This window comes from Podarcis liolepis (genome assembly GCF_965112155.1).
Source record: "Podarcis liolepis genome assembly, chromosome: 3".
In the NCBI taxonomy this organism is placed as follows: domain Eukaryota; kingdom Metazoa; phylum Chordata; class Lepidosauria; order Squamata; family Lacertidae; genus Podarcis; species Podarcis liolepis.
The window spans coordinates 98,276,896-98,293,576 of NC_139557.1; the positions used below are offsets into that span (position 1 = coordinate 98,276,896).

The 16,681-nt window shown below is 45.3% G+C and overlaps 1 protein-coding gene across 2 annotated transcripts in view; it reads right to left on the reverse strand.

Moving 5' to 3' along the window:
- Positions 1 to 16,681, reverse strand: part of VASH2 (vasohibin 2) — a 38,436-nt gene that overhangs the window by 14,843 nt on the left and 6,912 nt on the right. For both annotated transcript variants that reach the window (XM_083494719.1, XM_083494718.1), the window contains exons 3-5: positions 15,973 to 16,061; positions 13,797 to 13,853; positions 5,894 to 5,968 (exon numbers count right to left, since the gene is read on the reverse strand). In XM_083494719.1, the coding sequence (XP_083350845.1) occupies positions 5,894 to 5,968; positions 13,797 to 13,853; positions 15,973 to 16,061 (221 nt within the window). The remainder of the gene's footprint in view (positions 1 to 5,893; positions 5,969 to 13,796; positions 13,854 to 15,972; positions 16,062 to 16,681) is intronic.

A 16,681-nucleotide genomic window follows, 5' to 3' on the forward strand; every position in this document is an offset into this window, starting at 1 on the left:
AAGGAAGGAAGTTTATAAAGATGGTGTTTGTTCTATAAAGTACAAAATGTTCAGAGGGGTCTCAAGAGCAACAATCACTCCATCAGTTCTGAGAGATGTATATTCTCCAACCTAATTGGAAACACTTCGGAGCAGTTGGTTAATGGAGTGTGGAAAGCAGTTTGAAGAAAGGGATTGTCCCTCACAGGTAGTTCTTTCACCTTGGCTTAAACAGGTTTTATAAAAGTATGAAACAGTATAAATGAAACCTGCAAGAACAGTTTAACAGAAGCTGTGGGACAAAAGATTATTTTTTAAAAAAATATTTTCTATGTATTTCCTGCCCGAAAGTTCCCGTGGTGCATTACAACCATTTAAAGTAGAATATCACAACAGTCTAAAACAAGACACAGATACAAGCATAGTGTGGGTCCTTTATGTGTATAGTGTGGCTCCATTGTCCTTGCCAAACTACTTTTAAGCCTCAGCTGCACATGGCATAGGTTTAAAGCACATTCCTCCACCACCCAAAGAATTCTGGGAACTGTAGTTTGTCAAGGATGCTGGGACCTGTGAGGGGTGAACTACAGTTCCCAGGATTCTGTGGGGCATGTGTGCTTTAAATGCATGGTCTGTATGCAACCTCTGTAAACTACTATCTGCCTTTATCCTCAAAGGGGTTTGCAAAGGAACTGTTCCTTTTTTAATGTGGCTTCTATGAGTGCCAAATTCCGATCTGAAGCTCTATTCATCTTTTTAGGATTCAAAGTTATCAAGATGACTGGGCTGCAGTCTTAAATGGATTTTGTAGAGAGCAAGTCCCAGCGAACCCAGAGCCTTTTAACATCCATATATATTTGCTCAAGAAGAATTGTACTGTTAAAACATTCTGCACAACCTCTTTTCACCCACACAATACTTCCCCAAGTACGGTAATTATCCCAGCTGAGGGTCTGGATAATTATGACACTCAGGGTACAACCTAAGGAGAAAAAAAAGGGAACCCAGGAGCTAGAGCTTTTCCATAACTCCCAACATTGCAAAACGCCTTTGAAAAATGAAAAACAACAACAATAGGCTTTGTCTAACTGAAATGGCATGGAACTCAGCTGAGAAAAACCTGCCCTCCACTGCATTCTCACATAAACATGAACTCCCGAGGTGCCAGGAAAGTGCTTAAAAATGGAAGGACTTTTCAGCAGACTTTTTTATCCAGATCAATATGTGTCATGTGCACACTAATCTTTATGCGCCACTACTAGCACAATATCATTTAGGATACGTCAGTACCAATTTATAGGCATCCGCAATAGTTGCAGTCATGGTTTTCCAACATCGTTCCTACTGATCCTTTAAGCAAAGGCTACATGGAATGCAGGATACGCCATAGCTCAACAAACACTCCCTTCCTCCTTCTGTCACTTAAGGTTGTTGAAAGACCTACAAGGCTTGATCCAACATCAAATCAAAGCAAAAACATGCCCGCTTCCAGGCAGGAGTTTGTTGTGGAATTGATACAGCTCATGCTTGGAGGCTGCTCACATCATCCACATAACATCATCCACATCAAAACACTAACCTGTCCTTTTTCCTCAGGGGTTCCCCATTGCACAGAAAGTCCACTAAGTAAAAACAAGCTGTTATGCAATCCTAGTCACCACTGATGCGGAAGCTCTTTAGCAAAAAAATTGGGAGGAGCACCACATGTGTGTGTGGATGTTTCAATGGGTTCTATCGCCACACCTCTCAGTTCAGAATAACTGTTCTCTCAGGATCTCCACACATGTGGTGGATTACCTCAGGTGTCATAAGAAAGCTGCAGAGATAGTGCAGGATAGTACACACCCCAGAAATGATCTCTTTCAGCTTCTGCCTTCTGGAAGAAGGTGCAGAGTTATAAAGACTAGGACTAGCCGCCTGAGAAACAGTTTTTATCCAAATGCGATTTTGGTTTTAAACGCAGTGTAAGGTAGTCTCTGTGGGAGTATATTGTATTTAATTATGGGGTATCAGATTTTTTAGGGGGTTAACCAGGCTGGGATAGCAGGCTTGTTGGTTTTTGAATGTCTGATGTAGATTTTTTCAATTTCATTGTTCTGTATGGGGCAATGACAATAAAGATTATCGTATCATATCGTATCCACCAAGATGGGTGTACATATATACACACATACACAGACATTTGGAGGTGTTGCACAAAACCTCTATATCAGAATTCCAGAATTTCATTGCTATTGTGTATGTTTTGGATTGGGGGTGGGAAAGAAGCATGACTGTGCTCCTAATAGCTATGGGGGCCTATAGAGTTTTCCTAGTTTGAGGGAGGTATAGAGCCAGTCTCCACCAAAGCAAGCAGCAGATCAAGATAGTGAAATTACGGTATGTCACTCTCTGGTGCAGGACCAAAATCTTCATTTTAAAAAAAACAAAAAACAAACACCAAATGGATATGGGGGGAGGAGAGTCCAAGCCTCCATTTTGTCTGCTGTGAAACATGATAACTAATGGCTGGTAACACCTGCTCTTGTGCTCTTGCACACCTCTGGGGTACAGAAATATCTGCGCACATGCCTAGAACAAAAAAGGGGGTAGCAGAGGGCAAGGGAGGACTGATTATGGGAAAAGATAAAGCTACACAGCACAGGAACATGCCACCATGCTCTGGTCACTTGGTGTGGAAAGCAAATGACTGAACAGCAACACATACCCAAACAGAATATGCTTGGTGTTGTTTCAGGTCAATCTTTTATGTTGGGGGTAATTAGAGGCTTTGAATCCTGCAGATCCATGAGCAATCTGACACCTTTAAACACACACACACACACACACACACTATTGGTAGGACACAACAAATGGGACATTATGCTGGGAGCAATACTTTTTTTCTTTAAAAAATGTTTAGGGGTACTCTCATTTTCCTACTCATATTGAAATACTGCCCCTCAATGAGGCCAAACTTGTATTCACAAAATGTTTAGGGGTTTGCGTACCCCTGCATTCCCCCCCCCCCAGAAAAAAAGCAATATTAGTTTTGTCCCATGCAAAGACCTCGCTCTCCACTTGTGGAGCAGCCTCCTAAGGCCTCTCATACAGCTCTCAACTAGTTTTACAATCTTAAAATCAAAATGCCTTCTTGCTAATTAGAACTTTAAGTGCTTTGGGGTCACCAGAAGACAAGTAAATGCAGACTTCATCTCAGATAAATTATAAAGCCAGTTGCATTTCTTCTTCGATGTAACCAACTTCTAGATCTGCCCTTTCTTTTGCTAGCATCTGTCAAGTCTTTCAGGCACTGATCTGATCCGTCACAATTGTTCCTTGCATCTCAGAAGAATTTAACTCCATTTGCCTCCAAGCAGATCTTTGTTAAGTCTGAACAGCTGCCCCCTGTCGCCACCTGCCCTTGTGTCAGAGCCATAAAGCCTTCAGGTCCCCAAATCCTTGCTATTTAATCCCATTAAATTCTAACTAGGAAGAGGAGAATCACCTTTGACTTTGCACTCTTGTGTACCACAGAAACAATAGCCAAAGAAGGGGACCTTCAGGCGTAGGACACTTTGGTACCGAGTGCAAGTCAATGGCTGGGGTCAACCTCTTATTTTGAAATGAAAAGACTCATGGTGAATACAGTACAACCAGACACAGACCATGCCTACTCCTGAGCCTACTCTGAAACAGCAACGGCAGGAAAGAAAGCTTGCTTCCCCATCGGTGTTGTGTCTGCACGATGTACACAAACAGAAGTAAAGTTGACCCTTTTCAAAAGTTTGATTTTGAATTAAACTTTAATTTTAGTGCCATTTTATCTTGCTTTAGAATGAAAATTGTCTTGCATGTTTGTTTAAAAGGGAAGAGGGAAGGATGCTCTATATATGTGTGTGGTGTGTGTGTGTGTGTGTGTGTGTGTGTGTGTAATGCAGAGGATTGGATCTAGACTTAGCACCCTATGGGGGTGGGAATTGGTTGGATTCCCATTCCCCCTGCAGCTCCCAACACCGCTTTCCACATGTTTCCAGGGTTTGGGAAGCCCTCCACAACTGAACAGAGCAGCATTCCCAATCTGGTGCTCTCCAGGTTTTTGGAACTGCAACTCCCATCATCCCTGACCACAGGCCATGTGGGTAGCAGGTGCTGATGGGAGTTACAGTCCAAAACATCTGAAGGGCACCTGGTTGGGAAAAGCTGGTATGGACAGTGGCACTGGGGGCTACAGGGAGAAGAAGAGATATCAGCAAAAGCCACCTCTCCTCTGTTGGTGAGACCCCTCCATTGGATCAAAAGCCTTTTTTTTCTGCAGAAACCAAAGGCTGGATCCAAGTTAGTATAAAGAAATCCAAAGATACCAGCTGTTGCATGGCTGTTGTTAGATCAGGGCCAGTGCACAACATGGGGAAGACATGGAGGAAGCAATATGCCTCTGGGTACCTGTTGCTAGGATTCAGAAGTGGGGAGAGTGCTATTGGGTTCAGTTCCCACTTGTGTGTTTCCCAAAGGAAACACACCGTGAGAGCAGGGTGTTGGACTAGAGCTCTTCTTATGTTCTTAAACAAAAATTGAGCATGTTTCTTATCTCAGGAGGGCTGTAATTCGGGGAGGATTTTTGCAGGCCAAACAAGCAGATGAGGAGAGGAAGCTGTCTGAAAATCTCCAGCCAGGCAACCCATATAATCTCCCCTGCTCTGTTTACTGAGAGTCCCATATAATCTCTCCTGCTCTGTTTACTGAGAGTCTGATATCCTGAGGGGGTGGGGAGGGAGTTTCTGATAAGGACTCATCAGCTGTGCCTTCAACCAATCTTGCAGTGAATTGAGTGCTTCAACTCACCGCCTCACAAAACTTCAAGAGGCTTCTAAGCAGGAAGAGAGTGCTCCAAACCCAATTTGACACACAAAGAGATTACAGAAGTGATCTTTTTTTATAAAAAAAAGAAGGAAAATCACTTGTAAAAGCTGACAGTGCAAGCTGTCAAGAGACCTGATTAAAATGACAACTCAGTAATCTGCTAGGCGCTGGGAAGCTCCCGTGTTTTTTTAAGCACTGCTGCTTTGGCGTGATCCTGCCCCGAACGCAAGCAGCAGCGAGGCCTGTCAGCGTAATGAGGTTATTACTGCCTGTATCTTATTTCCACAGGAGGAGAGGGACTCAGGAAGCTCAGTCATGATCTTGACATTCAGAAAGGAGGGGAGTGCTGATTTCTTGCTGACTAAGGGCCCCTCCAGACTGCTGCGTTTTGGTGGATATATCCTTCAACAAGTTATGGGCGCAATAATAGTATATTGACCTTGACAAGGAGCTAATAGCACTGCCGGCCGACTGGGGAGGTGCCCTCTCAGGGATGCTGTGACACCAAGCCAGGGTGGAGACATGTGATTTCTGTGAGGGCCCCACCCCGGAGACTTTACCCTTGGAGGAGGCCAACCTATCTAACTCCTAGGTATGCTCCTAGCACTGAGTGGTGGATTTATATTGGACCATGCCATATTTTTGGGGAAAATATTTGTGACAAAGTGACTGATGTGAAAAGCCTGAGTTTTCCATCACAATTTCTTGCTTTATTTTAAAATGAACCCTTTGCTCCTAGGTAATCTAAGTAAACTAGGCCAATGGAGATGTTTCAAAGCATGTTGAAAAGGAGTCAAGCTTCCAACAATCCTCTGCCTCACAGATGTGTAGCCCAGATGTTGTTGGACTTCAGTTCCCATCAGCCCCATGATTAGCTGTAATCCAGAAACATCTGGAAGGAAGCAGGTTCCCCAAACCAGCTCTGTTTTAACTCACCTTTGGCCAGTGCTGTTACACAGCATCCAAGAAGTGTAGGTTACCATTATATTATTATTATTATTATTATCATCATCATTATTATTATTATTAACAACAACAGATCCGAGCAAAGAACTTGTAGATAAAAGGATACATCCCCAGGATAACTGCTTCAAGGCATTTGATAGGTAAAGATTCCCTGGTCATTTCTTTTGCCGATTCCATTAACCTACGAAAGCAGGGGAGGAAATAGAAAACAAATCATTTATACAAATGCTGGACCAAGAATCACTGTGCCTGAAATCCACAGCCATGTACTATAGTCACTCAGAGAAAGCAACTGATGTTTTCACACCGGGAAGCTGCACACAGACATTTTATTTCAGAAGAAAACAATGTTAAGAACTGCTCGATCCGGCACTGATGACTTCATGACTAAACAAACCTAACTGAGTTGTGGAGGAGTCTTGTGGAGCGGGCAGCCTGTTTTATACTGCTTTATTAATTCCTCACCATGACTTAGTTCCACATAAGTAACTGGAGTTGTGAAACTGACCATATTGGCTTGCCAGGGGAAGGATGGCAGCTCAGTGGCGGAGCATTGCTTTGCATGCAGAATGCCCCAGTTTCAGTCCCCAACATCTCCCAACAGGACTGGGAGAGAACCCTGTCTGAAACCCTGCAAGCCAGGGGTGAAGAACCCCCAGGTCTGTGGGCCAAATGTGGCCCTCCAATCCTCTCTTTTTGGCCCTCTGAACTCTCCCCAGGCCAGCCCCCTCACCGGCGCTGCTTTGCACCGAGTGCTTTTGCCTGGCTGAGATGTATCCCTGAATTCCAATGACGCCTCTTGTTTGTCTGGATGAATTAGGTGGGGTGGGTGGGTGTTTAGAGGCTAGTCTACTGTGCAAAGCTTTAGCCAATAGTCATTGTCTTATGTACTGAGCTGAATCCTAGAAAAATAGGATCCAGATTGCAGCAGTCTGATTGGTCTGCAGGAGCCACTCAATCCAGCTCCAGGTGGAAGTCAATCAGCAACCTGATTGGCCTGCAGGAGCAGCCAATCAGGCTGCTGGATGAAGTGAATCAGCAACATGATTGGCCTACAAGAGCAGCCAATCAGGCTTCTGGAGGAAGTGAATCCGCAACCTGATTGGCCTACAGGAGCAGCCTGGAATTAGCCAATCACGCGGGGCCCATTGTGTAAATAATGTCTATATAGCAGACGTTTTGGGGAAAGTTTCATTCATTGCTACCACGAGCTGAATAAAGAGCATGAAATTCACACTCAGCTCTGAGTATATTTCACATTGGCACACTGTCTGGCAATCTTCTGGGCCTTTCTCAGTGTGGCAAGTGACTTTTCTCAGGGTGCACCCTTGTAGTCCACAAGAGCGTCGCACTTTGCAGCAATAACAAGTTCCCTGTCTTCAAACCAGTTGAGGATCTGTTGATCTCTTTGGCCAAAGGAGGACATAGCTGTGTTGCAAGGGTTACATTTGCACTCCTTGCTCTGCCCAGGCTGCCCAGAAAGTAATGTAGACCTTGGGCTGCAAAAAACATTCAGGTGTAGACAGTATCAGGCTGGCTAGACCATTTCCTATGTTTCACCCCTTTCTGGTCTAGTCAGTTTCATTCCTAATAGAGACTTTCTCCTGACAGCTTGTAGCACACCAGAACTCCTGCAGATAAGCAAATTTCAGACACAATAAAAGTTAGAACAATTCCCAAAGTGTTCCAGTTGCAGCATTAGAAGGGCTTTTCCCAGCAAGGTTCTTCTTATACTCATATGTTAATTATAGCCCTGCAATTCTGACTTGACGTCTCTGTGGGTTGCCTGCTGAACCTTGTCTGCTTCCAGATGGGCAGTTTCCTAGCGCTCATAAACATTGCTCTTTCACTGCAAGCTGAATTACAATTGACTTTCTCCACATTACACTTCTGGTGTATGTTCATCCCGCTGGATTCCATTCACACCAGTGGCTGTAGCATAGTTGCTGTAGCGCAGGAAGGAACACTCCCATTCACCTGAGTGCCACTTTCCAGGCATAAAATAGCAATTCCCTCTTTTCATAGCATCATAGAACTGTAAAGTTGGAAAGCACCCTGAGGGTCACCCCCTGCAATGCAGGAATCTCAGCTAAAGCATCCATGACAGGTGGCCATCCAACCTCTGTTTAAAAACCTCCAAGGAAGGAGTGTTCCATTGCCAAACAGCACTTATTGCGTGGCGAGTTCCCGCCCCCCACCAGGATAAATAAAGACACGAGACACCATAGTTTAAGGTTAAATGGGCGAATTAGGCCACAACTTTATTGAATTCAGGAATGAGAGGCATTGCCTTAGGCATTGGTCCTAACGACTATCCGGCTCCAGCCCATTTGCTGGAGACACGGGGAAGGGTTAACACTATATCGGGGGGAGTCTCCCGCCGAGGCACTTCGACTAGGAGCTCCCCCGGGTCACCGCTCGGGGGCGTGACTTTGGCCCACACCTCCATAGGCTTCGGACAGGGCCACGCCCCCGGAGTCCTTTAACGGACCACCCTTCGCTCACTGGAGGGAGGTGATGGCGTTCCTCCCCCCACGCACATCCTCTTAACCCCTTCTTACCAATGCCTACCGCCACACGAGCAATCGCTCACTGCCAATACTCTCATGCCTGAAACCAATCCCTTACCCCCTTTGCTATATCAGTAAGCCACATGTCATTTCCCGCATCTGAAAGATGCACGCCATCAAGCCAAATATCATTTCCCGCATCCAAAAGATGCACGCCATCAAGCTGGTAGAGGGCCTCGCAGTTGCCCAGGTGGTCAATGACCCACCCACCCAGGGCTGCCACTCTACGCACCACCGCCCGATCCAAGGCTTTCCTAGCCCTATTTGTGGCTATCGGGCACCTGCTCTCTCTCCAAACCCGGCTTTCCATCAACAAGGCCCCAAGAATGCGAGCCCCCTCTGCGCCGGCCCTAAATAGGGCAGACACGGCCGGGATTCCCCTGCTCTCGCGGGGGCTGAAACCAGCCCCCGCTCACGTGGGGGGTGGGCATGAAGCCCGCAACCCCACCTCCTGGGCAGGCCGGAAGTGGCTCTGTCAGAAAGTTCTTCCTGAGGTTTAGCCAGAATCTCCTTTATTCTAACTTCAAGCCATTGGTTTGGGTCCTCCCTCCAGAGCAGTTGAAACCAAGCTTGCTCCATTTTCCAGATGACAGCCCTTTAGATCATGGGTAGGCAAATTAAGGCCTGGGGGCCAAATCCGGCCCCATCGCCTTCTCAATCCAGGCCGCATACGGTCTGGGAATCAGTGTGTTTTTACATGAGTAGAATGTGTCCTTCTATTTAAAATGCATCTCTGGGTTATTTGTGGGGCATAGGAATTCGTTCATTTTTTTCCCTTCAAAATATAGTCCGGCCACCCCAGAAGGTCTGAGGGACAGTGGACCGGCCTCCTGCTGAAAACGTTTGCTGACCCCTGCCTTTAGATATTTGAAGAGGCCTGTCATAGCTGCTCTCAGTTTCCTCTTTACCAGGCTAAACATACCCAATTCTCTCAACCATTCCTCATAAGGCATGCTTTAGGCGTATAAGGTAAAGGGTAAAGGGACCCCTGACCATTAGGTCCAGTCGTGACCGACTCTGGGGTTGCGGCGCTCATATCGCTTTATTGGCCAAGGGAGCCGGCGGACAGCTTCCGGGTCATGTGGCCAGCATGACTATGCCACTTCTGGCAAACCAGAGCAGTGCACGGAAATGCTGTTTACCTTCTCGCCGGAGCGGTACCTATTTATCTACGTGCACTTTGACGTGCTTTCGAACTGCTAGGTTGGCAGGAGCAGGGACTGAAGAACGGAAGCTCACCCTATCATGGGAATTCGAACCCCCGACCTTCTGATCTGCAAGTCTTAGGCTCTGTGGTTTAACCCACAGCGCCACCCGCGGCGTATAGCAAGCCCTATACTATACTAACGGCAGTAAACAACTGAGTCCCCAAACAGGACATCTCAGAGAAGCTCCCTGTAAAAGTAGATGGGTGGAGTTGGAGAATAAGCCTAGTTATCACACTAGCCCAGTCTAGACAGTAATGTGTTTTTTGTTCACAGAAGCTTCAGATGTGGCAAGGATGCACGAGGAACAGGAAGCACAAGTACCTGTCCATGTGCTTCTCCAGTTCACTCAAAAAAAAGGCATGTCTGCATCTCCCCTGCAGGGAGACAGAGAATCAACTCTCCCCCCCCCCCATCCCATCTGTCATCACAGCCAAAGCTGCTTACAGACACAGCTTCAGCGTTTTTCAAGGTCCCCATTCTGAGCACTGCCACAGGCACTGGCTCACCACGTTCACAACAATTCCTATTCATAGATCAGGGATCACACTATGGAAATGCAGCAGCTAAAACACAGACAAGCAGCCTGGTGTGCTGGGAGGAGCTGGCACAAGCAGGCCCCCCAAGTAACACTGAACAATATGTCTCCTACAATTGTCTTCCAGCCAGTCCCGTCTGAGACTCACCAAAATGTCAAAATAAGTGGTGGACCCTGCAGAGCTGAGACATCTGCACTGCTGTGTCTTATGGAATGTTCCACCATATAAACAAAATTATTAATTATTATTATTACTATTATTTGCCTTTATTATTTATTTAGCTATTAAATTTGTGAACCCCCCCCCCTCATATCTGAAGATCACAGGGAGGTTCGCAACTTAAAAATACAAAATAAGAACACAAAATACATAAGACAAAAACAAGGACAAGGACAAAACAAACCACCGCTGCTGCCACCACAATCACATTTAAAAGACCACTGAATGTTCATAGATGATTGGGCTGTAGTCCCATCTGCAGAGACACAATTTCCCAGTCAGGTTCTATTTTATATTATACAGTTTTACTATATATTAGTTTGGTGCCCAGGTAGTCCTTTGATCTAACCCAGCTTAGTGGAAATACTATGTACTTAGTAGAAATACTATGAGAGGTGGAAGTTTAAAGCTCTTCTATTACACCAGTTGGGAGGAAGCAGAGGCTAGTTGTCAATCAGCTTCCTGCCTGGGTAAAGACATACGAGGAAGGATAAATAATAGTTGACCTTCTGGATCTCCACAGGAAGCTTCAGAGCCCCCTGCCTTGAGAACTTCTGACACCAGGCTCAGAAGCAGCAGGCCATGTGCATGCAAAGCCATGTGCAGCAATCTCCTTGCTAGCTGGGGAAAAGGAGCGCATCTTGGCAGCTTTTCAATACAGGGTTTTACAAGATGGTAATTATTATCCCCGCTTCCTGAAGCCATCAGGGTGGGCAGAATATTAATGGTTTCAGTGCCTGACAGTCTTCACCAGCTGAGCAGAGCAAACGCAAGCAGCAACTCATCCTCCTCTTATTGTCGAAATACCAAAGTCATGTTTTAATGTATGCTCCATTTCCAATGTAAGACCTCACTTATCAGGATCCTCTGCTCACCAACATACTGAAGGCAGATATTTAAAATCCCAGACGCCGGGCATTTTGCTAGCTTAATTTAAGTAGACACATGTTGTCTGTCAGGCCACACAATACTTGCACAATTATTGATTGATTGATTGATTGATTGTTTGATTGATTGATTGATTGATTGATTGATTTACTTAATTTATATCTCACCCTTCCTCCCCCAAAAAACCCAGGGTGGCACGAAGATCCACAATTTAAAAAGCAAAAGCAAAACCATTCTAAAAAATGGTTAAACACTTTTATATGGTATGATATAATACCCTGCTGCGACACTTTTGGGTTGTCAGTAATGAAAAGATATATATTTTTAAGTTCAAAGCTTCTAAAAGCAATTGCAGTTAGAAACATATCAGAGCAATTAGTTAAAAACATTGTAGAAGCAATTAAAAGCATTATTCCATCCAGTGATCTGGGGTTGTTACTGAAGTCAGGAGAACAAAAGCTTGCCACTCGTTACACAAGGAAGACTGTTCTGCCCCATTGTGGGATCATTGACCCAGCAACAGAGTTGCATTCTAAGGCCAAAAAACAGCGGCACTGTGGAAGGGAAATACAGGGGAGTGCAGCTCTCGACTTTTTTCAGGATAGGAGCAGTGATGTCATTGGCCGGTGCACCAGGGTAAATGATGAATCCTTCTTGCTCTGGCAAATGAATGGGGCCTCCAAGATTATTTGTGACAGATTAGTATAGAGGAGGCCAGAGGAGGAGAAAAATAATCAAGGAGAGGCTGGATTCTTCTCTCTGTTCCTTGATGGGGCTCCCTTTCCTACTTCTCCCTAGCAGTTTAAATGGTAACCCTTCTTTGCAAGATGGTTTGCATTTCCAATCAAAAGCTAAAGAGGTTGCAATTCAGCAGACGGGGATCTTTTGTTTAAACCTTGTCTCAATGTGTTTTTAAAGATGAGCCTACAGGTTGTAGTTACAGGGAACTATTACGCAGGGTAGACCTAGTGAAATTAACAGACCTAAGTAAGTCACGTTGAATGCAATCCTAGGCTAGTAAACACTACTGAGTTCATTGGAGCTTACTCCTAGGAAGTCCTGCATATGATGGCATGTCATGCTGATCTAACAAACTAGGTACAGTGGTACCTCGGGTTACATACGCTTCAGGGTACAGACTCCGCTAACCCAGAAATAGTACCTCGGGTTAAGAACTTTGCTTCAGGATGAGAACAGAAATCGTGCTCCGGTGGTGCGGCGGCAGCAGGAGGCCCCATTAGCTAAAGAGGTGCTTCAGGTTAAGAACAGTTTCAGGTTAAGAACGGACCTCCGGAACAAATTAAGTACTTAACCCGAGGTACCACTGTATTATGCCAGGCATAGGCAAACTCGGCCCTCCAGATGTTTTGAGACAATTCCCATCATCCCTGATCAGTGGTCCTGTTAGCCAGGGATGATGGGAGTTGTAGTCCCAAAACATCTGGAGGACAGAGTTTGCATATGTTTGTATTATGCTATTATGCTAGCGCTCATTGTTAGGTGTGGGTGTGGAACAAAAGCCATGTTTTTGTCTCTCCTTGAGAGCAGGGCTATGGGGCTGTCATGAAGAAGAGTTTGGATTTGATATCCCGCCTTTCACTCCCCTTCAGGAGTCTCAAAGCAGCTAACATTCTCCTTTCCCTTCCTCCCCCACAACAAACATTCTGTGAGGTGAGTGGGGCTGAGAGACTTCTGAGAAGTGTGACTGGCCCAAGGTCACCCAGCAGCTGCATGTGGAGGAGCGGAGACACGAACCCGGTTCAGCAGATTACGAGTCTACCGCTCTTAACCACTACACCACACTGGCTCTCATGATAAGCTCCTGCACTTCAAAACTTACTAATACACCACTAGTCATAACCGACAACTGGCTGCTGCTGCTGTGGATGAGCCATATAATGCAGTCTTTGGGGCAATTCACGCAATGACGTATCACATAGTGTTGGTCCACGATGAAGCAACTACAAGCGGGCATTTTTTGGCTAGGCAACTGGCCTTGTCACTGGTACAGACCTGAGCTAAGATTGTAACTTTCCACTTCCGGCCTCTGTTCACATGGCCAAAGTTTCTGAGTTGCTGGAAACAGAGGGCTCTTGTGCTTGCATCCTGCTTGCAGGTTTCCCATAGGAATCTGGCTGGCCATTGTGAGAATAGCATGCTGGACTAAATGGGCCATTGGCTTGGTCCAACAGGCTCGTCTTATGTCGAGCATTCTATCCTGTTTTATCCATGCAGACAAGTTACCCAACCTTAGGAGCTCTCTCTGAGAGCCAGTGTGGTGAAGTGGTTAAGAGCAGTAGTCTCGTAATCTGGGGAACCGGGTTCGTGTCTCTGCTCCTCCACATGCAGCTGCTGGGTGACCTTGGGCCAGGCACACTTCTCTGAAGTCTCTCAGCCCCACTCACCTCACAGAGTGCTTGTTGTGGGGGAGGAAGGGAAAGGAGAATGTTAGCCACTTTGAGACTCCTTAAAGGGAGTGAAAGGCGGGGTATCAAATCCAAACTCTTCCTCTTCTTCTTCTTTAAAAATAAAATAACCCAAGCCCACCAGAGTATCCAGCACCCCCAATGAGTCCAATTGATACTTACCCACTTAGAGGTCTTGATTTCCTAATTTCAAAAAATTGAGTCCCTGTGTGATTGTATCTGGGTTTCATTGGTTAAGGCAAAGTAACTGCATAACAGGGAGGAGAAATCAATTGGTTTGAGCAAGTGATATGACCATCATCACTTCTAAAAATGCATACCACCTATTAAAAGTTATTACCTCCAAATTAATCACAGATTTAAAAAGATACACAATGGAGATGTATTTGACAATGAATGTGGGGCTATCTTTGAAGGTGACTCAGAAACTGCTATTAATCCAGAACGCGGCTGCTAGACTGGTGACTGGGAGCAGCTGCTGGGACCATATAACGCCAGTCTTAAGAGATCTACACTGGCTCCTGGTATGTTTCTGAGCACAATTCAAAGTGTTGGTGCTGACCTTTAAAGCCCTAAATGGCCTCAGCCCTATACACCTGAAGGAGCGTCTCCATCTTCATTGTTCAGCCCAGACACTGAGGTCCAGCTCTGAGGGCCTTCTGGTGGTTCCCTCACTGCGGCCAACACAGTGGTTTATTTTTGGCAGTGTTTTAAATCACTTTCTGACTCAGAGTTGCAGCTTAATAGCCAGACACAGGGTGGCCACTTAATAGCCCAATGGGAACATCTGTTTCCAGCATGGAGAGCTGAACTGTAATGGAGCGATGTGTCAGAAAGGAAGCAAAGCATCAGCTTAATTTGCTGTTTTAGATGCGTGGGAAACTGGAGAAGTGGCTCTGCTTTAGAGTGGTTTATTTGTAAACCTCAGGAGGTTTAGAATGGTCAATTTTTTAAAAGCTGGTCAGGTTCATTGCAATGTCAAACAAAGTTCACTCAGATTTCAAGACATCCTTAATGCTTTGCATACTTAAAGCACACTTCTCCCCCTCCAATCCATACTGCTAGTCTGAATTGCAGGCAATTATCTGGGAAAGGGCTGTAGCCTTGCGGGTAGAGCATCTGCCTTGTATGCAGATCCCCAGCATCTCCAGGTAAAGCTGGGAAAGATGCCCTCCCTGAAACCCTGGAGAGCTACTGCCAGTCAGGGTAGGCAATACTGAGATAGATTGGGCACATCCACACTGTACATTTAAAGCACATGGCTTCCCCCAAAGAATCCTGGGAACTGTAGTTTTCTTCTCACTCAGCTGCAATTCGCCACACCCTTAACAAACTACAGCGCCATGGTCTGTAAATGTATGGTGTGGGCTTCTCCTTAGGTGAAAACTCATCTTCCTTCTTACAGGACTCCAATTGGCTAAACCATATCATTTCCTCTCTTTCCAGGCTGTGAACCACTCATGGCACTGCTCATGTACAAGAGGATAGCACTAGTAGGCATGGGGAAAACCCAAAATTTGCAAAACAGCACCTAAGAGAGGAGGGAACCCAAGAAGCAGCTCAAGGAGTACTGAGCATGCTCAGTAGCCACAGACGCTTCAGGTTACAGACCCTGCTAACCCAGAAATAGTACCTCAGGTTAAGAACATTGCTTCAGGATGAGAACAGAAACCATGCAGTGGCAGCGCAGCAGCAGTGGGAGGCCCCATTAGCTAAAGTGATACCTCAGGTTAAGAACAGTTTCAGGTTAAGAACGGACCTCCAGAACGAATTAAGTTCTTAACCCGAGGTACCACTGTAGTGCTGATTTGGGGTGTAGGGGAAAGGCAACATTTTGTTGCAGATCTCACTTGTTCCATCTAATGATCTACCCCACCAAGCTCCTAAGGCTTCACAGGCCCCTTCAGCTCAATACAGGCTGCTCTGGCCTTTCAAAGGTATGGACACCACCTTCTCTTCCTCAGCAGCAATTCATCACCACAAAGATGTGAAAATTCTCTTCCCAATGACCTTGGAAGCGGAGTTCACAAAGGACATATTCAATCGATTGGATGCTAAATCTCCCTCTTCAATTACATCCTCATCAGTGTCAGCACAAGCTAATTGCCTGGCCCTCAAGACCCAGCGAAGCAGGCCAAAGCTTAGGTAGCCTCACAAATCTTCCCTAGTGCCGGGGAAAGGCAGCAAAGAGAATTTTACCCCTCCTTCGCTTTCCATTCTCATGTCACATTTTACCCTTTTCCCTCCCTCCATGCATTCACTCAACAGCTCAATAGAAAAGCTTAACATTGCAGTTTTGGGTCTCCAAAACATATATATATATTTAAAAAAAGGATACTGCAGCATCTTCATGTAATTCTGTATTGCCTGAAGCCACTCAGGGATGGTCATGGAAGCCCTGTAGCTTGGCAAGGATGGCATTGAAGGCTGTGAACGAGGAGAGAGAGAAATGTTGAGAGGTTGTTGCTTATTCAAGCAGGAAGGGAGCAGAGCTGAAATCACCTCAGGATGACAGTGTTCTGCTCACACCAGAGGTCCGGTTATGGGGTGGCTCAAGCCCTGGGTCTTTTGTGCAGTGGCCCCACATCTCTTGACTCTTCGCTTCCCTGCTTTTTACCATTATTTGTTTTTTTTATTTATATTTATATGGATAGGTATATGCGAGTACATTGAAAATGCAAGTACTGACATGGAAAGAAGCACACAAAAATTGCAGAGTTTAGACAGGATACAGCAAATTGCAAGTAAACTTTAAATAATGATTTGTATAATCCAGAATACCAATAACCATGGACAAAAAATAAAAGGGGGTTAAAGAAAAATAAACCAGCATACTTAATAAAGTTAATAGGGGGGAGGTATTGGTTGGGCCCTTTGATTTATAAATGTATACATTTATGATATTTTGTTGAAGAAGTATCATATTCATTTCTTCTCATAAAATTGCAAAAGGTGTCTTGTCTAACTAACCATCTCTCTGACTACTGCTCCAAAGTTCTGTAAACATTTTCCATTCTTCCTCAAATGCTCTCTTTCTTAATTTTTTT